At 51.5% G+C, this 21,342-nt stretch overlaps 3 protein-coding genes across 14 annotated transcripts in view; 2 read left to right on the plus strand and 1 right to left on the minus strand.

Moving 5' to 3' along the window:
* The window catches only part of LOC132499457 (cyclic AMP-dependent transcription factor ATF-7), a 93,466-nt gene extending 83,171 nt beyond the window's left edge, over nt 1–10,295 (plus strand). For all 11 annotated transcript variants that reach the window (XM_060114121.1, XM_060114111.1, XM_060114120.1 and 8 more), the window contains 2 exons: nt 1,201–1,309; nt 4,974–10,295. In XM_060114121.1, coding sequence (XP_059970104.1) covers nt 1,201–1,309; nt 4,974–5,191 — 327 coding nt within the window. In that variant the 3' untranslated portion in view covers nt 5,192–10,295. The remainder of the gene's footprint in view (nt 1–1,200; nt 1,310–4,973) is intronic.
* Nucleotides 10,296–12,653: 2,358 nt separating this feature from the next.
* Nucleotides 12,654–14,131, plus strand: NPFF (neuropeptide FF-amide peptide precursor). Its single transcript, XM_060114175.1, has 4 exons — nt 12,654–12,740; nt 13,344–13,514; nt 13,745–13,866; nt 13,986–14,131. The coding sequence occupies exons 1-4, from the start codon at nt 12,654–12,656 to the stop codon at nt 14,077–14,079; spliced, it is 474 nt and encodes a 157-aa protein (XP_059970158.1). The 3' UTR covers nt 14,080–14,131.
* Nucleotides 14,132–14,411: 280 nt separating this feature from the next.
* On the minus strand, nt 14,412–19,604 carry TARBP2 (TARBP2 subunit of RISC loading complex). Of its 2 annotated transcripts, none has more exons than XM_060112181.1 (9): nt 19,343–19,604; nt 18,626–18,790; nt 17,704–17,806; nt 17,015–17,110; nt 16,385–16,457; nt 16,048–16,165; nt 15,634–15,761; nt 15,002–15,203; nt 14,412–14,845 (listed from the first exon to the last, which is right to left on the minus strand). In XM_060112181.1, the coding sequence occupies exons 2-9, from the start codon at nt 18,783–18,785 to the stop codon at nt 14,688–14,690; spliced, it is 1,038 nt and encodes a 345-aa protein (XP_059968164.1). In that variant the 5' UTR covers nt 18,786–18,790; nt 19,343–19,604; the 3' UTR covers nt 14,412–14,687. The 2 variants fall into 2 exon arrangements, with proteins under 2 accessions (XP_059968164.1, XP_059968163.1); XM_060112180.1 differs by having other exon boundaries at nt 18,626–18,795; nt 19,343–19,602.
* Between the last annotated feature and the right edge of the window lie 1,738 nt (nt 19,605–21,342).

Genomic DNA, 21,342 nt, shown 5'->3' on the forward strand with positions numbered 1-21,342 from the left:
AGGGGTAGTGGAACACCCAAAGGGAAAGTATTTGCCCAGGTAACGCAGCTTAAGAAAAGAAAGAAAAAACCATGCAAACACAAATAGAACGGTTATAATACAGATATTTTCTTATTTATTTATTTTTGGCTGTGCTGGGTCTTCTTTGCTGCACGCAGGCTTTCTCTAGTTGCGGCGAGCAGGAGCTACTCTTGCTTGTGCGCGGGCTTCTCATTGCGGTGGCTTCTCTTGTTGCAGAGCATGGGCTCTAGGCGCGCAGGCTTTAGTAGTTGCAGAATGCGGGCTCAGTAGTTGTGGCTCGCGGGCTCTAGAGTGTGGGCTCAGTAATTGTGGCGCACGGGCTTAGTTGCTCCACGGCATGTGGGATCTTCCCACGCAGCATGTGGGATCTTCCCGGACCAGGGCTTGAACCCATGTCCCCTGCATTGGCAGGTGGATTCTTAACCACTGAACCACCAGGGAAGTCCCCAGATATTTTCTTGAATATTATTTTCCCTTCTTCTGATTATTTATTAAAATATTCCATTACAAAGGTCATATATACACACACAGAGGTACAGATTAAAAATAAAGTCTCTCTTCAATATGTCTTTCCTAGTCTCATTCTCTTCCTTGTAGATAAGTTTGGTGTGTACCTACCAGACATGTATGTATTTCTAATATTTTTTTCATTTATAGCTTTTGTGGGGGAGTCAGGGAGGGACTGTCTGTTGTAACATAAAACAGCATCTCCTGGAGATCTAGCCATGTATACAGAGGAGCTGCCTCGTGTTTGTAGCATTCTATAGTGTAAGTTATGTTATAAGGTATGGATATTTAGAATGTTTCTAATTTTTTGCCAGAACAGCAGTGCTGCAGTGTGCATTGTATGCACTTGAGTAGATAGCTCTGTTAAATAGATTCCTGGAAGTTAGCTTTCTTAATCAAAGGACATATGCATTATTAATTTTGGTGTAATCGTATTGATCCTGAATAGGAGTAATTTTTCTATTTAAAATGCCTTCTATCACTGTAAGCAGCTCCTGTCATTGAATTCATGGCTGTATTGGCCCTGGGCCGTCTTAAAGCCTTGCTGGATCTTTCCCAGATTTGAGGGAGAAAATCCAGACGGCATTCTGTCCTCACTTTGGGCATAGCTACGGGGGGTTCAAGAGTGGCGCATAAATTTTCGTCACACTCTTTTCTTCCCTTCCTCCTCAGAATGAAGTCACATTACTACGCAATGAGGTGGCTCAATTGAAACAGCTGCTGTTAGCTCATAAAGACTGCCCGGTCACAGCACTACAGAAGAAGACCCAAGGCTATTTAGGTGAGTGGCTCACAACCTAAGCAAGATCACTCAGTCAGTACACTGCATATAATGAGTGTCTCAACTCTTTATAATTTTATAACCCCATTCTGAATGTTCTGGGGGGCCCAGACTGACAAGTGAGCAGCCTTTGTGGAACAACCAGTCCTATCAAAAAAATTTTTTGAGAACAATATAGTTGTCCTAATTATCTATTGTAGTTGGAGAAAAAGGGTAGCAATATGTATTGGGTACCTACTTTGTGTGAGGCACTCGACCATCTTCCCAGTCCTCTCATGAAATAGATATTACCTGTGTTTATACACGAGAAAACTGCACTCAGATTAGTCACTTACCTGAAGTTGCACAGTTGGTGAAGTGGCAGAGCCAAGATGCACATCCAGCTCTTCTTATTCCAAAGCCACTATCTCGGCCTCAAGAGGATATAACAGCAGCTGATACATTGGGGTTTGTTAAGCATTGAGATTTGGTGGTACATTTTATCTTTCCAATGATGGGCTAATGTTGGTTTCAGTTTGTCAACTGTGAGCACAAATAATATAGTGCTAGGAAGAGCTGGTCACAGAGTCATGCTCAGGATAAGCACAATCCTGAAATTAAAATTACTGTGAATAATTTGCTTATGGACAGTAAAAACTAATAAATCATTTTCCTTTACAAATTAAATAAATTCATAGAAATGTTGGCTATCAAATTTGATATATTGAATTATTTTTCCACTAATGTCTTTATCATTTCAGAGATGTGTTCCCATAGAAAAAGAGTAACCACATCACCAATTTTAAACATCTCTAATTTAAATTTTAATTTTAATGTGTACTTCAGGGTACATTCATTCATTAGTCAGATATTGGTTGAGCCTGTTCTGTGCCAGGCACTGTTTTACATGCTGAGGACATAATAGGGAACCAAATAGATTAGATTAAAGTCCCTGCCCGTGAGGGGCTTATATTTTAGTAGGTGAGACAGACAATGAACTAGATAAATAGGTACAATATATATAGTATGTTAGATAAGAATAAATGCTTGGAAGACAAAAATAAAACAAGAAAGAGGAATATGAAATGTTAGCAGCAGGGTTGAAATTTTTGATGAGGTGTCTTTTGACAAGACCTTCAGGAAGTGAGGGAGCTATAGCCATGCATTAATATGGGAGAAAAGTACTGCAAGCAGGAGGAACAGCAGATGCAAAGACCCAAAGTGGGAGAGTGTCTGGCACATTCTAGGAACACCAAGGAGGCTAGTGTGGCTGGATTGGAGAGGATGGAGAATGGAGACTGTTTGGAGATGAGGTAGGGGAGGTAGTGGAAGCATTTTCCTTTAGGGCCTCATTGGTCATAGTGAGGACCTTAGCTTATACTCTGCTTTGGGATCATTAGAGGGTTGTTTTCAGCAGAATAGTGACATGACTGATCTGACTTATTCCGAACAGGGTCACTCTGTTAGAGAGTGAGGAATGCATGGGCAGAAGCAGGCAGTCCACTTAGTGGGGCTATCACAGTCATAGGAGCGAGAGGTGAAGGAGCCTTGGACTGGATGGCGGTAGTGCAAGTGGTGAGAAGGGATTTAATTCAGGATATATTTCGAAGTTAGAGTGACAAGGTTTGATGACGGCCAGATGGGGCAGTATACGTGAGGAAAAAGAAAATCAAAAATCGCACCAAAGGTTTTGGACTGAGCGACTGCAGGAACGGAGTTGCCATTGATTGAGATAGGGGAAAGTGTAGGAAGAAATGGATTGGGTGGTATATCGGGAGCTCAGGTTTGGAAGCCTCTTAGGCTTGCAGGTGGAGCTGTCAAGCAGGCAGCTGGTTGTATGGGTCTGCAGTTCAGAGGAAAGGCTGAAGGTACAACTTTGGGAGTCAGCAGAATATGGATAGTTTTTAAAGCCATGAAACTGGATGAAATGTTATTGTCAAAGAGAGCACATAGGTAGAAAAAGAGAAGTTCCAGGACTGAGCCCTGGGTACTCCAATACTTAGAGGTCAGAGAGATGAGAAAGGACCCACAAGAGAGACTGAGAATGAGTAGCCAAGCAGGTAGGAGGAAAACCAGCTGAGTAGCTGAGTGTGGTGTTCTGTAAGCCAGGATAAGAAAGTGTTTCAAGAAGTTTAGTGATCAACTATTTCAATCCTTTTGATGGGCTAAGGATGACAAGGACTGAGTATTTATCAGTATGAAGTCTATATACAGTAAGGTTTCTATTCAGTCCCTACAAGAACTCTGACAGATAGTCAGTCTTTGAAATTACCTATTTGTTACAGCAAAGATGTATTTAGTTCCTACTGTGTGGTATGGACATAGTGGTAGGTACCTGACATAAGACAAACGAGACACTCTCCTATCTCTGAGAGACTCATAGGGTTATGAGGAGATAAACATGTCAACCCATGGGTAAGGTAAGCACAGATAGCCCAAAGAGCCCCTAGACTGGGAACTTCCTGAGGACAAGGAGCCTGTCTATTCTTTATATACCCTAATGCCTGGCACACGGGCAATACTCAGTAAATATTTGATGAATAAATGAATGTATGCTCTGAAAGCACCAACGATGAAATAGCTAATTTCCTGAGCGTAACAAAGAAGGCTTCACAGAGGAGGTAGTATTTGTTTTTTTTTTTTTTTTATTTTTTGCTGTACGCGGGCCTCTCACTGCTGTGGCCTCTCCCGTTGCGGAGCACAGGCTCCGGACACACAGGCTCCGCGGCCATGGCTCGCGGGCCCAGCCGCTCCGCGGCATGTGGGATCTTCCGGGATCGGGGCACGAACCCTAGTCCCCTGCATCGGCAGGCGGACTCTCAACCACTGCGCCACCAGGGAAGCCCGAGGAGGTAGTATTTGAATCCTGAAAGAAGACTCAGGCATTTATCAGGAGGTCAGAAATGCAACCAACTATTGAAATTTTGCCCTTATTCTACACATCTCTGTTTAAATAGCCAGAGAGGCTATCTGATGTTCAGTGAAACTCCTTGACTGTTAAGCAACATGCAGTTACCTTTGTATGCAGCTCAGACATTTGTGTTTAGTAATAAAAGTTACTGTCTCTTTAGGTGGAGTGGTGTAGCTCAAAGTAAATGTGTTAAATCGTTAATGCCTATAGCTAGTTAATAGTCAGGAGGGTCTGATAGACCTCTTTGTAGTTGGTTGTGTTAACTGAACCTTGGCCAAGGACTGGTCATTCATAACATCATTGGATTGTAGCTTGATATTTATCAGGTTTACCTGTGGTGCAACTACATGCTAAAGGAATATTAAAAATAATAGAGTGATTGCAATGTTGTGAGCGTTAACAAGAGAGGATAGCTAAAAAGAGATCTATTTTAAATCACCTTTAAAGACATGAATAAGAGGAAGTGTGTCCCAATAGGGGTAATGAACTGTGCAGAGACCTAGAAGCCAGGCAGTGTAATTAACATGTTGGGGGTTTGCTTTATGGGGATAGATGGGTTAATTTTGGCCTAGCTTGCTTCTCTTCTCACAACTTCCAGTTTCCTAGCCCATTTATGGCTTAGAAGCCAAGATTCTGGGAAGTTTTCCCCCCTAAAAACATGGGCTTCATTTTCCTTTGGGCTCCTTTAGAATTATGGCAAAAGGTAGTTCTGCCTATTTCCCCATTCTGTTTTCTAACCACTTGCTCTCTGCTTTTTGCCCTCCTTCCTGGCAGAAAGCCCCAAGGAAAGCTCAGAGCCAACGGGTTCTCCAGCCCCTGTGATTCAGCACAGCTCAGCAACAGCCCCGAGCAATGGCCTCAGCGTTCGCTCTGCAGCTGAAGCTGTGGCCACCTCAGTCCTCACTCAGATGGCCAGCCAAAGGACAGAACTGAGCATGCCCATACAGTCGCATGTGATCATGACCCCACAGTCTCAGTCTGCGGGCAGATGATGCCTCCCCTGGTGGAGAGGTCCCCAGCCAGAGCTCGCCCGCCCAAGAGCCAAGAGAGATGTCATCTTATCCTCTCCCATCTGCCTTGGACATGGCAATATGGGGGGGAAATTGTGTGTTGTGAGTAATGGTCAGATGTGGGGCTTTTCTCACATGGTCATTTACGTTGACGCCTGTACTAGGAGCCTCCAAGCCCCAGAGCCACATAGATCAGACCCCAAGGGGGACGTTTCTGATGTACCCACAGCCAAAGGCCTTTCCCGATGGTCCGAACAATCACCCCTGCCCATGCACGTGTACCTGTCTCTTTTAACACTAACCCTTGTCCTTCTAGGTTTTGGTTTCTCAGCTCCCTCTCTTTCCACCAAGCCATGGCTCTTACCTTCTTGGTTCTTAGCAGCATGCCACTTCCTACTAGATAGAGGGAGGCTAGAGTTGATGGCATATCAATGGCTGACCCATCCCTAGCCACCCCATGGACTCAGGACTTTGTCTCCCAGTAGCTGCTTATTTATCCCTTTTTCCCCCTCCGTAAATTCTAGTTAAAGCATTCACTTATGGAGAATGTAAGGTTACCTTTGATGTATGAAGTAGCAGTATTTCCCAGCTCTTCCATAAACTTTAGTCCTTCTCCCTACTTGCCACCAAAACAAAAACAGAGAAATGAAACCTCAAACGGTCTAGTCCTTTCTCATTTATTTCCAGAGCTATTTGGGTACCTCATTTTATGTCTTGAGTTTTCCCAGTCTAGTGGTGGGGTCTTTTCCACCACCCACTAAGCCTTGGCAACCTCATCTTGTGGCCTTATTAGATACTGCTTGGTAGTGAAAAGGGAAAGAGCCCAGGATCTGACTGGCTGGTTCCCTTCCCATCCCCCACTCCATCCTCCTTCAGTTCTCATCATCAGGACAGGCAGGAACAATGTAGTTTAAAGCTTGTTCCATCAAGTTACTAGATTGATTCTTTTATGTTTTACAAGAGTTTACTAGCCAAAGCGTACATATTGCTTTTGGTCATCTTTCCACTCCTGCCTCTCCCTCTTCGTCCCCCTGCCTGCATTCCTGCCTCTGGCTCTCTTCTATAATTAGTTCTGATGCAGCCCTCTGGAAGCTGTCATGTAAGGGATTCTTGTGCTCCCTCACCTCCCCTCTCCCCCCATCTCTCAGTCTCACACATCTGTCTTCTTTTCTGAGTGAGGGTCTGATATTCACAACTGGTCCTCACTGGATCTACCTTCGCTCTCTTTCACTAGGCTCCGAGCCTAGCCACTAGGTCTCTCTGGTTCTGTAGCGTTTCTTTAGCTCTTTTCTTCTCTCTGCCCCCTGGATGCAAGGCTTCTCCATAGTCTACGCCCCAGGACCCTGAAGCATCATAGCCGAGGTCCTGAGTGGGTTTTCTTGAGTATAAGTTAGGATTGGGGGAGGCACGGGAAGGGGAGGTGGAGCACTGATGTCAGCAGAAGAGCCCTGCTTGTTGAAGAGTCTGACCTGCCTGGGAAATTGGTGGCTGTTGCTCTCAGCCATTCTTACTTTGAAAAGTTGTGTTGCAGGGGGGAAATTCATCCCTTTTGTCCCTCTTTCTTCCCCATTCAGACTCCTCATCTTCCTTTGGCTCTGAACTATGCAATTTCTACCAAGGCCATAGGAAGCAGTCCAAAGCCAGAGGCCTGTGGATAGATAGGTCAGCTTTAATAGCCCTTCAGTATGAAGCCCTTCCAATTGTCCCAGAGCCACTTTCTGCCATCTGCCCAAGCCAATAATGTCCTTTTCTCTCTCTCTCCTACCTCCGTCTTATACATGCATACAGAGTAACTGCCAGCTTCCTTTCTTATTTAATCTTCCAAAATTGGCTATCATAGAGGAATGAGGAAATGTTCTAAGCTACAAGATTCCCATCTCCTCAGACTGATAAATTGGTGAGCCAGTCAGAGGACATGTTCTACTGCATTTGTTTTTAATTTCCCCTCCTGCTTTTCAGAGCTGGTGTTGAAGAAGCCACACCTGGTGAAGAGAAAGGAGAGAAAACATGGTTTTCTCATCCTCCTCCACCCAGGACCCAACAGGAACAGCCCCTGAGGTGACTCAGACTAGCAAATGGCACGGCAGATGGTCAGGATGCAGGTTACCACCTCCAGGGACTCCACTTGCCTTTAAACTTCACAGCCATAACTTGTGCTCAGGACTTTTCCTTTAGATGGCTGCTCCCTGGGATTTTCTCCTGCCTTAGTTGTGCTTTATTTTTTATTATCTTTATTTCCCACTGGTAGCCTTGCCCTAAAGCTTGACTGCGTTTATGGCTCCTAAGGAGCCTTCGTAAGACCCTTGACTGTTTTTCTTCCCCCTTCAGTCATGTGTTTTTCGAGTTAAGAATCAGTTTGTCGCTGCACACATGCCCTGCCTCACTGCTTGGCCTTGGAGGAAGTTTGAGTCCTGCCAGTCTGTCCCCGTGTAGGATGGCTAATTTATGTAGAGGGTCTTATTTCGTTTCTTAATCCCCATGTCTAATTCTCCTGAGTCCTTATTTCATTTTCATCAGTGGGAAGTTAGTATTGGGGACCTAACCGAGAGGTATTGGCAGAACCTTAGTAGTAAAGCAGCAGTGAAATGAGGAAGGAACACGACAGCACCTCCCCGACCCCAGACAGCTCCTTAGTTGGTCCTTAGTCTCACTTAGAAGGCAGAGCGATTGCTTGCCCTGAAGTCTCTCCTGCAGTCAAGGGGAATGACATTTACCTTGTTACTGCAGCCAGCCGTGTGGCCACTCTCCCCTGCACCTTGCCCTCCAGACTCCTTTGGACCAGAACATCATGGAGGGTGTCACTTAGCTCTTTTTAAGGAACATGGCCTTTCTAGGGGCCTAAGGGAAGACACTTTCTAAAAGGGACTGGGAATGCGGATGCCTGAGGACTCTTCTAAGTGAACACAAGACTCAGGCCTCCCACTTCACTCCAAGGACACAGCAGCTAGAGACCCAAGGCCATAGAGAAAGGGGCCAGAACCAGGTCTTCTGGTCCACAGACTTAATGCCCCATTGTCTTAAAAGAAAGCTTGCTTAGAGTTGAAAAGTCTGAGAGAGCCTCCCACGCTATTAGAAGGACTAGAAAGAGTACAGCCTCCTTTACTTCATCTTTCCCTGTTGGCCGTACACCCAAAACTGGCTTCCTTCGGCCTCTGCTCCTCTCCTTGGCCCCAAGTCCTGGACTATATACACTCTCGGTGGCAGTAAAAGAGGAGATGGCCTAATTGAACCTCATTTTGCTGCCTTCCCTGTGCCTGTTCTGTTGTTCCAGTTCCTTTGCTGACTTACTGCCCTCCAGCACCACTCATCCTGGTAGACAGGGTGCTTAACCCTAACCACACCCCATCTATAGCCTGAACCACCAAGCAGACACCAAAATATTCCTCCTCTGGTTCCTAAGTCCCCCCTGTTTGCTCACACTGAGAGGCTCCTTTAAAGGTGCTAGCCCTAAGACAGCTCTTCCCCACAAAGCTCCCTTTTCTTTCCTTCCCATCCCCAAATCATTATTTTTCATTAATATTGTACATTGTATACACAGGAAGGAAATGTACACTTTTTTTTTAATGTCATAACCAGTCTGTTTAGAATCCAGTCCTCCTAGCTATATCACATATGCCTTTGTTGATATGCTCTTTCTGCTTTCTTTAGACTTTTGTTTGACTGGGGCGGAGGGAACAGCAGGACAGGTGAGGATCCTAAGGCAGATTAGAGGCCCCCCATCCTACTTCAGCCTCCCACAACCCTAATCATTCCCTTCATAGTACAGACTGATCTCTGTTTCTGTTTGCACACATGCAGGTGCACACAGACATAAATCCTCACCATCCCAGGGTGGTGACCCAGCGGGGATGAGTGTAGGTGGTTGCTAGCCAACATTCCCACCCTCCATACCAGTTCATTCGTGTCTCTTTGGGGTAAAGTTCTTCCCTGGAATGAGAAAAGGCTGGGGAGAGTAGGGCAGCTTAAGGCAGCTTACATCCTTTGTAGATGCAGGTTTGTACTGTAGCTGCTAGGGTTTCTCTTTTTAATGGGGGCTGGTAGCACAGAGCTATCTCATCAGCATTAACTACTGGTGAGTGAGGATTTAGCTGTAAGAAATGGCTTTGAGCACTAGTTTCATTGACTTTCCCTTAGGGCAGTGGTTCTCAGAATGTAGTCCAGGACCAGCAGGACCATCATCTGGGAACTTGTTAGAAATGCACATTCAGGCCCCATCCCAGACATACTGAATCAGAAACTCTGGGGATGGGCTCTAACAAGCACTCAAAGTGATTCTAACACACACTAAAGTTTGAGAACCATTGCCTTAGGGGCAAGCTGGGAAATTCTTACAGGGTATCAAGGATATTTTAAGTACCATCCTCTGCCTTAGCACTAGCATGTTTTTCCATTTCCTCCAGTCCCTCCCTCCACTCCCATTAAAACAACAACAGTGTCACTCATCTCAGAATCTAGGTTTGTCTTCCTCTGCTTACTCCTAAAACCTGTCCTGCGTGGGTCTGGACAGGAGTTGTCCCATATTCCCTTGCAGACTGGTCACTCCATGTTCTTTGTTACAGGAAGGACCGGCTGTCCTGTTCTCCCACTCACCCCACCCCCAACACACACCTTTCAGGCAGGGAGATGAGCCTTCAGCCCCAACAGTGGAGGCTACAGCCTCCTGACATGGTATCTGTTGAAAAGCTGTGTGTACCTATGGTTTTATCTCTGTTCATCTGTATATCTTGACATGTAGCAACACCTCTCCATGTCATCAAGGAACTTGACTCTGGGTCTGGGTTTCCCCAGTCCCCAGTGGTGGACTTTGACAGGTGGGAGGATGCAGTGCTACAGGCTGTTTTGTTATGAAATTGTCTTCTCCCTTTCCCCTCCACGCACTTCAGCATGATCCCTGTGAGCAGGCTCTCACAGTCTCCTGGGACGGGGCTGAGGCAGAGGCTTCGCTCTATTCTCCCTGACCGTCCCTCCTCCTTCCCCCTTGCCACATAGCAGTTATCCCCCAGCCATGCCTTCTCCCCCCTCCCTTGCCCTGACATATATTGTGCCTTATTTATGCTGCAAATATAACATTAAACTATCAAGAGAAGCACTGTTCTGTCTGATGTTTCAGTACTCTGACCTACAAGTCCCATTGTCCATTCTTTCTGGGAATTCATTGGGCTTTCATGTCTGCGATCTTCACTCTCCCATTTCTTAGGACAGAAACAGCTGGCATTCTTATCCCTCCTCTTTCTGCAGGGGAAGACACAGCCTAGGGGAGGTAGGTGGTTTGTATAAATTACGTAACACAACAGAAGGCTCAGATCTGTGCACTGCCCTTAGGGACAAGGGCCCTTGGCATCATGGGAGCCCTCACTAGAGAATTTGTGTGCTTTGCGTGGATGGGGCTTGGAGGGTGGTGGAAGGCAAGTGGCCTCTTAACCTTTCAGTGTTATGTCCCCCACCCCCACAATTAAAAAATAATAAGCCCTACCCTCAAGAAGTTTCCAGCCTTCCTGGGGAGTGCACTTAGACACAGACAGAAGGAGAAGTGCTCTATGATTCTATGAGTTCCATGTGTGTGGGGAGGAGGGGAGTCTGGAAATGAGAGGTGGAGTTTACTTAGAAATAGGCAAGATAGTTTACAAGAAAAACAGGTAGTGCTCAGGAACTGTGGGGAGGTGTGGGTCAGTCACTACTAATTTCTTGCACCTGTGTATTCCTTGATACCACAAGTGAGGTGGGTGACCAGGCTAAAGAACTTGACCAGGAGATAGCCAGGTACCTCTGAGGGGTTTCCAGTAGGAGAGAGGAGATTTACATGCTGTTTGTGGCTGGTGTTTGGTATAACTGACACAGACAGGGAGCTCCAGTCTCCTCTGGGGAGTGGGAAAGGCAGTGGTGGTCTTCACTGTGGTCAGGAGCACGTGGGAGTCCAGAGAACAGTAAAGGAAGTTGCTGAAAGCCAAATACCGAAACCAAGATTGAGAGGTTTGGGAGGTGGGGATGAGACTGAAGGGAGGACAGTTTCCCAAGTTAAAAGAATTAACCCATTCCAACTTCTAGCCAAAGGAGAGACCCATCACCTCCATCCAGGACACAGGAAGCAGCTAGACCAGCCCCTTTCTGAATGCAGCCTCAGCTCAGATCCACTTGTAACTGGCGATCAGAGAAATAACAGAGGGTAAACATTTATTGTGTGCCTGCCATGTCCTAGGTGGAGTGCTAGATGCTTTGCATTCATCAAGTTATTTACTGTTCACAAAACCTCTTGATAACAGGAGCAGTTTCCGCATGATACTGATGATGCCCCGAGGTTTAACTTGAGACACTTGCCCAAGGCACACAGCGAAGTACAAGAGCTGGATTAAAACGGCTCTGACCCTGGAACCGCTCTGCAGCGCCCCACCTACCCTAACACCGTGTTCCTCTGAACTTGGTCAGATAAGAATGGACAAGGACCTCGATATGGCGCAGGATCCCTTTCCCACAGAAGAACCATCTCCTCATGGACTTGATGCTCCTATTTAAGAAGTGGTGAAACTACAAGATGTAATGATGATGAATGTCAGGTCCTGTGCTTGGGACCAGTGGTGAGACAAAGCTTACAAAAAGGTTCACCCTAGCTTAGGCTGCACTGATAGAAGTGAGTATCAAAACCTGATCTAATCTACCTATCCTAAGTATAAGTTGGTTTCTAGATGCCTCGCTTTAAAGAAGGGGGAACGCTTCCCCTTGAACAAAGAAAGACGAAAGAAAGAAGGAAGGAAGAATGAAACCTGTCCTCAAACATGGGAAAGGCTTGTCACATGAACGATGAGAGGTGTTCTCTGAGAGTGAGGGAAACCAGGACCCCTGGTGGGGGCCACAGGGGCATGAAAGCCAGCTCCTTGCAAGGATGATTCTGTCTGGACTGTCTGAGGAGATGGCAAGTTCCCCAGGACCCAGGATAATCACAGCTAACGTCGTGAGGAAGCCTGCTCTATGCCAGGTCCTGTGCTGCATGGGTTACAAAAAGTATCTCAAATAATGCTCACCGTAGGAAGTGGTTCCTTTTAACGTTGCCATGTTTTAGGTGAAGAAACTTCTTACAGAGAGCTAAGCATCTTGCCCAAGTCTGATTCACAGGCCCTTTATGTCATAGCACTTCTCCAGCATCAGGAACCACACCGGTGGGACTGCTGAGGAAGGGACTCTAGGATCAGAAGGGAAACTGTACCAGATGACTTTGAAGGAACGCTTCCTGAGAGGCAGTGACTGATTTTTCCTAAGGTGGCATTCTAGGCACCTGCCCCAGTAGGTCAGAGCCAGAGCCAGGCAGAGGCTGGAGTGACTAGAGGGAGGTGGGCACCCCAGTATCCTGCCCCCACCTTTCTGGGACTCGGTGGGGTCAGGGCCTTAGGACCTCCAGCCACCCTACCCTTCAACACTCTGTTCCAGAAAAAGGAAATGGCCGGGCCTGACGATGCAGAGCTGTGACCACTGGGTGGCAGCAGTGCTTCAGCTGCAGGGCGCTGCTCCCCAGGCTGAGGTGCGGCAGGCCCTGGACAGCGCGAGTGAAGGGCGGGGGGGGGGGGGGGGTCTGTCTACAGACATCGGAAGCACTCTCCACTCTCTGGGGCTCTGAAACCTGTTAGTCTCCTGTGTCTCACTTTTCTATCCACAGGCAAATCTCAGAGCAGTGATTCCATCCGTGACCCTCCAGCAGGCACGTACACATGGCCGTGAACGGGCTGCGTGGCCCTTCCTGCAGCCTCTCCCCTCACCAGACTGGGTCATCCTGGCTGACTCTGACCCTGGCTCTTCCCTCCTTCCTTCCCAGGACATAATGCCTAGCCGGACAGGACTGTCTCTGTGCTTTTATTCTACAAGTTAGGAAAGAGGAGGTGATCAGTTGTTGCTCTCCAACCTGTTGAGGGATTGGGAGTTCTTGAAGGTCCCCCAGGGCCTGGCTCTGACAAAGCATCTGCAATTAATGATGCTTCTTGAGCTCTGGAGACAGGATTTATGCATCTAATAAAGTCTATAACTCCAGGCTTAGGGGCTGGGGCCGGAGGCTGAGAGTAGGAAGTCCCACGGGGGCCAGAGGAAAGCGGGGGCGGGGGGGTCCCAGACAGCTCTTAATGGAGCCATGCATTTCCACTGCCTGCTCTAGATTCCCCCTCAGGCTGCTGTCAGGGGTGAGGAACAGGGGGACAGCAGGTGTAAGAGGCGGGTGTGGCCAAAGGAAGGCAGATGGCAGCATGGACTCCAGACGGGCAGCAGTGCTGCTGCTGTTAGTAAGAGACGACCAGGGGGCCGGGATGAAGGAGACCAGAGCTTCACGGTAAGTCAGCATGCCCGCCGCCTTGCCACCATTTTCCTGTACCTCAGCTTGAGAATTGTACTCCAGGTTCAAATACTCTCTCTGGCTGCCAGAGTCACTGGGTCCTCACATTTGAGAAAATGACTTCTTAGCCTCCTACAACTTGCCCCCGGGAGCCACTCCCTTCCCCTCGTGACCTAAATGCCCAAGGCCTTAGCCCATCTTCCTTCCCGGATGCCCCTGTACCACAGGAGGAAGACAGTGGAGCCCGCCCACCGCAGGATGCCCAGACCCCCGGGGCACTCTTGCGCTCCCTGCTCCAGGCCATGCAGAGACCCAGCCGGAGTCCAGCCTTCCTGTTTCAGCCCCAGAGGTGAGTCTAAGAGGGACACGGGCAAGGCAAGGGCCAGAGTGAGAAGAGCGGGAGGGCAGCGGGGAAGGCGGGGGGCAGGCACTGGAAGGGCCTACACCTGAGGATGGATCTCTCCTAAGGTCTGGCAGAAACACCCAGGGCTCCTGGAGCAACGAAGGGCTGAGCTCCCCATTCTGGAGCCTGACTGCCCCTCGGCGCTTTGGGAAGAAGTGACATGCCATCCTCTGATGTTTGCGTGCAAGGCCCACACCCAAAAGTGCCATGTGTCCCCCCCAAATAAAGCTGTCTGGCTTCTGCATCAGTGTGCGTGTCTGTCTGTATGAGACAGAGGGCCAGGAGGGAGTCCCAAGAACCACAGCCCCCATCTCTGCCAAACCAAGCTCTCCAGGGACAGGCGATGGAGTTCCCAGAGGTCAGTGCACCCAACCTCCTGCCACCAGAAAGGCAAACACGGGGACCTGTGGGGAGCAAAGTGGGGAGGCACCCCAGGGGAAGTGACCTGGTGCTAACCTCTGCCACCGACTACTCAGGGAAACAGAGCAGGGTTTAAGAATCCAAAAAGCAGCACGTTTATTTGAGGCTCTTACTGGAGAGCCCCCGATGTCATTCCCCTTCGTCATTACCAGTTACATGAGGACAGAACCTGGGCCAGCTGAGGCCCCTGGTTCCTGGCCCTGTGCCCTCCTCAGCCTGCAGGCAGGCAGTCTGTGTCAGAGGTAGAGGTGGCACCTCCAGGGGGTACCAGAGCTGGGCAGGTGCATGGGCCGGGGGCAGGAAGAGCAGGGAGCAAAGGACGAATGTCCACGAGTCCAGCCGGGGCTTTATTTGCTGCCCGCCATGATCTTGAGGTACTGCAGGGCACGGCGCGCAGCCTCGCCTCGGGCTGCCTCCCTGGTGGTTGCAGAGCCGTGACACACGGTGGCCGGCTGTGTGGACAGCTCCACCAGGCACTGGCAGAGCCCACTGAGGCTCAACTCCTCTGCAGACCAAGAGAGAAGAGGGAGGCAGTGCTAGGCAGGAAGGCAGCACCGGGAAGGGGGTGTCCATGTCATCGCCATGCCCTCCCGAACCCTTACTCCCAACCATACTTGCTCTGGTCCAGTCCCACCATCCCCCGGCCCCCCAGTAGCCATACCAATATCCAGGTAGCTGACATGGAAGGCCTGCTCCTCAGAGAGCTCACTGAGGACACTGCAGCAAGCAGGGCCCAGAGCGCCCAAGGAGCCCGCGGAACAGCTGCGGAGGGACAGGATCTTCTCTCCCACCGAATTTCGCAGAGAGTCCCAGGTGCAGCCTGGGCCCCGGTTCCGAAGTCCATCTAGACGGGAGCCCACACCCTGACAAGATGGGGACAGGAAGAAGGATGCAGCCAGGGACTCTGAGACCCAAGCATTTAACAGACATCCTATGTCCAAGGAGAGAAAAGTCCAAAGAACGCTTCCTCCCATTGCCTTCCCCAGTCAATCCCTGTGTGGCCACCTCTAACTATTAGACCGTGGACCGGATGGCCAGGTAGCCTCCCTCATTCCAGTAACAGAAACCTACAGGGCCCCTGCCCTGGGCCAGCTCCCTCCCCCAACGCACGCACCATGCAGGCCTACAGCTGAGGCTGAGAGGGGGCCCAAGAAACCCTGGGTCTGGTAGGAAAAAGGGCAGAAGCAGCCCTGGGACCCAGGGAGGCTCACTTCCAAGTCACAGACCTGAGTCCCCAGCGCCCTGCCCTGGCATGGAGGATGGAGCGCGGGGCCTGGCCCACAAGGCACTCACAACGGAAAAGTGGTCGTCATCAGGCTCAGCCTCATTCCCCTCCCGGGCGTCCAGAGGCACCGTGTGCACTCGAAGCAGCATTTTGGCCGCTGCATTACGCTTTGCCAGCTTTTTGGAAGTGCCACTGCCTGCAAGGGGGAGAGGGTTGCTGGATTATGGTTCCCAATAGACCCAGTGCTTCCACCCACTCAGGGGATGTCAGTTGAAAAGAGGAGCTCAGGACCTGCCATGCATCCGAGAACCTAGCCGGCCAAAAGAGGAGGGCAGGACAGGGTGCAAGGAAAAAGGTAGGAGGAGGAGCCAAGCTGGGGGTCTCCGCCAGGAAAGCAGAGAGAGGCTGGGAGCTGCCTGGGGCTGCGACTGGGGTGCTGGGGGACGGACAGTAGCTACAGGAACTCCCCTCCGCCCAGTTACCAATCTCAATGAAACGCTCCACCCGGCAGGTCATGGTAAACTCTTTGCGGTGGGCTGGCCCAGACTCCTGGGTCACTGTGTACTCAGGCAGCCGCCAGCCTTTCTGCACCACCAGCTCCTTGGAAGGGAGAAACAAGGGTGCACAAAACAGTGAGAAAAGAGTCCTCACATCCTCTCCCCCTCCCACCCTGGAAGCCTCAGACTCAGAGTGAAAGAAGGAATAAAGGAGGGCTGGGAGAAGCCCTCAGAACAAGGTGACAGCCCCACATCAGCTTCCCCCATGACCCCTGGTACAAGGGAAGACAGGCATGCATGGGAAATGAGGATGGGGACACACCTGCAAAGCACCAACGGGGTTGCACTCAGACTGCTGAGGGGAGACGGGGGGCTGCACCTCCATGGGGGGGCTCCTGAAGGGAAAAGGGCCCAGGGCCAAAGCTGAGGGGGCTGGCTCCTTTGGCGGCTGCCCGTTAGTCCTAAGCCCTGCTCTGGTTTCCCCCACTGCCACCTCCCTACTCCCCGCCAGGCAGGCAGCTGTCTCTCCAAACGTCAAGCCCGCTCTCTTGCCCCTCCCACCCTAGCAAGGTCTCCTCCAGCTCCCAGGCCCATTTCGATTTTCTGGAACACTTGACCATCACCTCGCCAGGACAGTGGAGAGGGGTGTATATCCAGTCCCCAGAAGCACCTGATGGGACTCAAACACAGGCCGTCACATGGCCAACTCAGAAGAAAATGGGGCCTGCAAGACCTTTAACATCAACCATGTGGCTACTGAAAAATTGTAAATTACCTCCCATCTCAAGAGCTTACCAGCTGGTGCAAATTCTTCAAACTCTGGTCCCCAGCTATTCCATCCTCTGTTTACACTCAGACTTCCTCATGCCTGACCAGCCTGGGTCCAAGGGCTAGGGGCCAGGAGCCAGGACCCCTTCCCGCCCGCCTCAGGCAGTCAGGAAACACAAGATACCTGGTTGGGACAGCAGATGGAACAGGAGTAGCAGCCGCTGCAGCTGTAAAAACCGGCACGTCCTCAGGCAGTGAAGAGTCTAGGGGAGAAAAAGAACTTCCCGAGGGGAAGGGGGCCTTTGATTCACACCCACGTGGGGTGGGGGTGGGGAATAAAGGGTGTGGGACCCAGGTCCTCCTGACCTGCCCATCCCCTAAGAAAATCTCTTCCCACTAGAGACAAAAAACTCAGGGAAGCTCAACCACCAGTTCCTCCTGAGATCTTTTGCTGCCAAACACTTGATCAAAAAGACTTCAAGTGGGAGGAGGGTCTCTTCCTACCCAAGAACCATGGGAACAACAAACACCAACCTGAGTGTGGAAGAGGGAATGCCATCTTGCCGGAGAGGGGAAGTATGTTGGGGAACAGCTCCCTCCAGCCTCAGCCTCCACCCCTCCCCCTCCCCAGGCCCCAACCTGGGCCCCAAACCACAGCCATAACCCCTCACTGGGGCTGGCCATTGCCCCCCAGAATCCTTCACAGCAGGAGCCCTGGAAGCATCCTGCTTGGGTTCCAGAGGAAGCTCTCAGGAAGAGGTCAAGTCAGCGTGGTTCAGTGTCACGAGGCCAAGCCTACGGGTTAGAGGGGCTGGTGCAGGGGCCTGGGTTCCTGACAGAGCCTCTAGGATGCCTTGGCTGTTCCTCCCTCACCTGCTGTCTTCCAGGGCCGGCTCCAGCATGCTCCCCCCTTTGAGGTGTTTGAGGGCCACCTCGGCTGCCTTGTGCTTGGCTGCCTTCTTGCTGGGGCCCTGACCTGAGAGAGGGGGTGTGGGCGATACTGGAGGTCACTGGAAGGACAGAAGAGAAACCAGCATCCCACAGCCTCTCTCCTCACAGCCAGAAGGAGTCAATCAAGCCCCCTCTCACCAACCTCCCCCTGCCCAAGACTGGAAGTGTTAACGCTAACTGCTGGAATGAAGGGCCCTTATCTTTCCACGAGTTCCCCAAATCAAGCCATGCCGGGCAGAACTCCTCCTGAGGTCAGACACTTTGTCTGGAGGTTCTTTCTCTGCCTTACTTTCCTCTGGGAAGCACTTTCTTTCCTCTCAATAAATAGAGCTGGCTGGAAAAATAGAAAGAGTGCAGGCTCTAGAGTCAAAACCTGGCTCTGCCACCTACTAGGCATGTGACCTTGCCCCAGTCATTGAATCTCTCTGAGCCTCGGTTTCCTCATATTCAACATGAGGATACTACCACCTACATCACTGGATTCGACCACAGTTTAAGGTAAGTGTGAATTTGATTAAGCAACCTGGAACAGAGTCCAGCACAGCGGGCACCCACTCCCCCAAATGCTGCACTGAGATTTCGATGTATCTCCTCTTACTTCTTCCTCCAGGATGACAACCATCTGCCGGACCACTGTGGCAGCGCGGCTTGCTCCTCTAATTCTCCCGAGCCCTACCCACCTCCTCACAGACCTGTTCTCCTAATCCAGTCAGGGATTTTCCCCCTGAAATCTCTCCTTCCCTCACTGGTCTTGGAGAGAAGGACTGTGAATAGACTCCAAGCAGTAAAGCCAATGGGGCCCTGTGAATGCACACCCCAGCCAGGCTGCCCAAGCCTTCCTCACCAGTGCAGCTGGTGTCGCCAACGGTGACCCGGAAGGTGAAATTAGGCTGGTGGGCTTGGCCCTCGGCTTTGAGAAGGTCGTACACGGGCGTCTTCCCTATTCTGGTCCCATACTCCTGCAGAAGGCTGATCGGGGTCTTGCCCGGGTTGGCTGCCAGCATTTGCTCTATACTGGGGGGAGGGGCACAGACCCTCATCATACCTCCCCTCTCTGCACCCACCTGGCCAAGCACTGCCATATCAGACCCAGGCACACTATGGGGGACATAGGGTCCAGGGGACCTTAGGCAGCCACCGGCTGGGTTCAGTGTGGAGTAGAGGTGCAGGCTGGGAAAGCAGGGTCCACTGCCCCAGGGCAAGCGGGGAAAGCACTGTTCCTTGTCTTAGTTAAGGCGAGGGATCCTGTACCCCAGTGCAGTTTGGAAGTGCATGTCCCCTGACACAGTGCAGGCCAGGACCCCAGTACCCACCAAATGCACTGAATGTCGGGGGCATAAAGCCCAACGCCCCAGTGCAGTCTGGGAACCGGGCCAACCCCGTACTAGCTAAAGCTGGAGGCTGTGGCCACTGCCGGGGTGCATGCCGGGAACCACGGCCCACTACCCCAGTGCTTGCCGGGAACAACCCTCAGGCCAGGTGCATGCTGGGGCCGCGACGCTACTCCCTCCGCACCGTGCCAAGTTATGCGCCCTGCAGGGGTCGGTACTAGGCGGCTCACCTGGGCAGCCCGCAGCCCGAGGTAGTGCCGGAGCCCTGCTCCTCTTCACTCATTCCCTCCTCCGTCTCCGCGGGCGCCACCGTGACTGCAGCCTCCACGCGCCCCAATACACCGCCGACGAGCTAGGGCCGGGGCCAAGCCCCGAGTCGCGGCCGGTCGGGCCTGCCGCGGAGCATGCTGGGATATGGAGTCCCCCGCCCACCCGACTCTAAAGAGTCTCCATCAGGAGGGGAGCTATCCGCCCCACAACCCTCCGCGTGGTTCGCCCAGGCAGGCAGCACCGCCTTCTGGGAGGAGCGGACTCATCCACTGTCGCTTCCCGAGCTGAGGGTGGTTTTTTGTTTTTTGTTTTTAATATCGCCCCGCCTCCTTCCTTCCGCGTCTCCTAGCCTCAGGGCTGGGGCTCTGGGCATGCGTACTAGCAGAGTGGAAGCGTCTAGGGGCGGGGCGGTAAGGGCGAACTCGAGACTGGGGCCTTCGGGTCCCTTGAAAACTACAGAACCCAGGAGCTTGCGCGCCATCTTTGTCGCAGCTGGAGGGGCAGGGTCAAACGTGCACGAAAAGTTTCGCGGCGTAATTGGTTATTCCCGACAGCGCTCGCTTGCTCTAGGAGGATTGCGACTGGTTACTTCACCTAGAGGGGCGGGGACAAGGGAAGAGTCAGCCCCCTTGACCCCGCCTCTTTCTGAGAAAAGGTTGTGATTGGCCCAGGTGCAAGGCTGCTGTCGGTTCCTGACTCTGCACTCTGGGAGGGTGGGCCCTGCCTGGACGCGGGAGGGCACTATCCTCTGCCCCTCAGGGCACCGGGGCAGTTGTAAATCCTAGCCCATCTCAGTCTCAGTTCTCGCTCAGCCTTTGGCCTAAGCCCCTGGCTCTCGGGCCTTCGTCTCACAGAACCTGCTTCTTTTTCCTAGGTTGTCCTTCACCTCCCTTCCCCTTAATTCTGCCCTGCAGCCTGTCGGTTTCCGCTTTTCCAAAGCCTTTTTAGAATGGCCCTACACCTTTCTGTAGCTGGTTCCCCTACGCCAGGAGACCCCCCTCTGGTGCCTGAGAATCAGGCTATAGTGGTACAACAGGATTAGTAGGACTAAGGCACATAGTGGTCTCATTCCCTTTGCCGTGGGTCTTGGGTGTCTCAGCTAAAGAGAGAGCAAGAGAGGATTCTGGCCTCTTAAGACTAATCGACTAATCTGTGTGCGGAGCAGAACGCGTATTTTTGGGTCCCAGAGCTCCATTCCCTCTTCACCAAGGTCTCACAGCCACTGGCCTGAAAGATGTAGGGAAAATCTTGTGACCTTGGAGAGAAAGAGATCACGAAAAATGTCTGACTCTAATGAGTGTTCTGGGAATGGATCAGGGAAGAGATGGGCTTCTCTGTGCGGGGGTGGAGGTCCGGAGGAATCTTGGAATAATAACAAGGGGTCATCCAGGAACACTGGAGGGGGACGGGGCATTGAGCTGAGTGGATTCCAGCTGGGGGGAACTGGAGTTGTGACAATTAGAGGAAAGAAGACAGGCAAGATCGTTTGACAGGGGGAACGATGCTAGAGCGCTGGGGGGTGGGGGTCCCACCTGAGGGGCTGCTGTCTCAGGGTATAGGAGGGAGCTTATAAGACCAGCATAGTGGGCTGCTATGGAATCGGCTTAAGGCCGGGGGTGGGATCGCTCCAGGTCCCCGCCAGCAGGGAGGTGCGGGGCCCGGACGACCAGGGACGAGCCTGGAACGTGCCTGATGGCAGCAGCAGGCTCCTTTAAGAGGCCGCGGCTCCAGCGCAGCATCCCCCGTTCAGGGCGTGTCCGTCCCGGGGGGCCCGGGGCGGGGGCCTTGGAAGGAGCGGGAGTTCAAGCCGAGTGAGGACGGGGCTTGGGGTCGGGGGGTGGGGGGAGAAAGCTGGGGCTGACACCCGTGCACCCGGACACCGCACGAGCATCGCCAGTGACAGCGCCCCTGGTCCGGTCGAGGGCAGCGGGGGGAGGAGGGAAGGAGGAGGAGAAGGAGG

Source organism: Mesoplodon densirostris, chromosome 11 (assembly GCF_025265405.1).
Source record: "Mesoplodon densirostris isolate mMesDen1 chromosome 11, mMesDen1 primary haplotype, whole genome shotgun sequence".
Classification (NCBI taxonomy): Eukaryota; Metazoa; Chordata; class Mammalia; order Artiodactyla; family Ziphiidae; genus Mesoplodon; species Mesoplodon densirostris.

What these genes read in the sequence shown, in the direction of transcription:
- NPFF (XM_060114175.1), top strand. Translation starts at nt 12,654, where the DNA reads ATGCAGAGCTGTGACCACTGGGTGGCAGCAGTGCTTCAGCTGCAGGGC. An exon ending in TGCGGCAGGCCCTGGACAGC is followed by an intron (nt 12,741 to 13,343) that starts GCGAGTGAAGGG and finishes TGCCTGCTCTAG; the next exon opens with ATTCCCCCTCAGGCTGCTGT. An exon ending in AAGGAGACCAGAGCTTCACG is followed by an intron (nt 13,515 to 13,744) that starts GTAAGTCAGCAT and finishes CCTGTACCACAG; the next exon opens with GAGGAAGACAGTGGAGCCCG.
- TARBP2 (XM_060112180.1), bottom strand. Translation starts at nt 19,395, where the DNA reads ATGAGTGAAGAGGAGCAGGGCTCCGGCACTACCTCGGGCTGCGGGCTG. An exon ending in TGGCGACACCAGCTGCACTG is followed by an intron (nt 17,807 to 18,625) that starts GTGAGGAAGGCT and finishes CCCCTCTCTCAG; the next exon opens with GTCAGGGCCCCAGCAAGAAG. An exon ending in ACCCCGTTGGTGCTTTGCAG is followed by an intron (nt 16,166 to 16,384) that starts GTGTGTCCCCAT and finishes CTCCCTTCCAAG; the next exon opens with GAGCTGGTGGTGCAGAAAGG.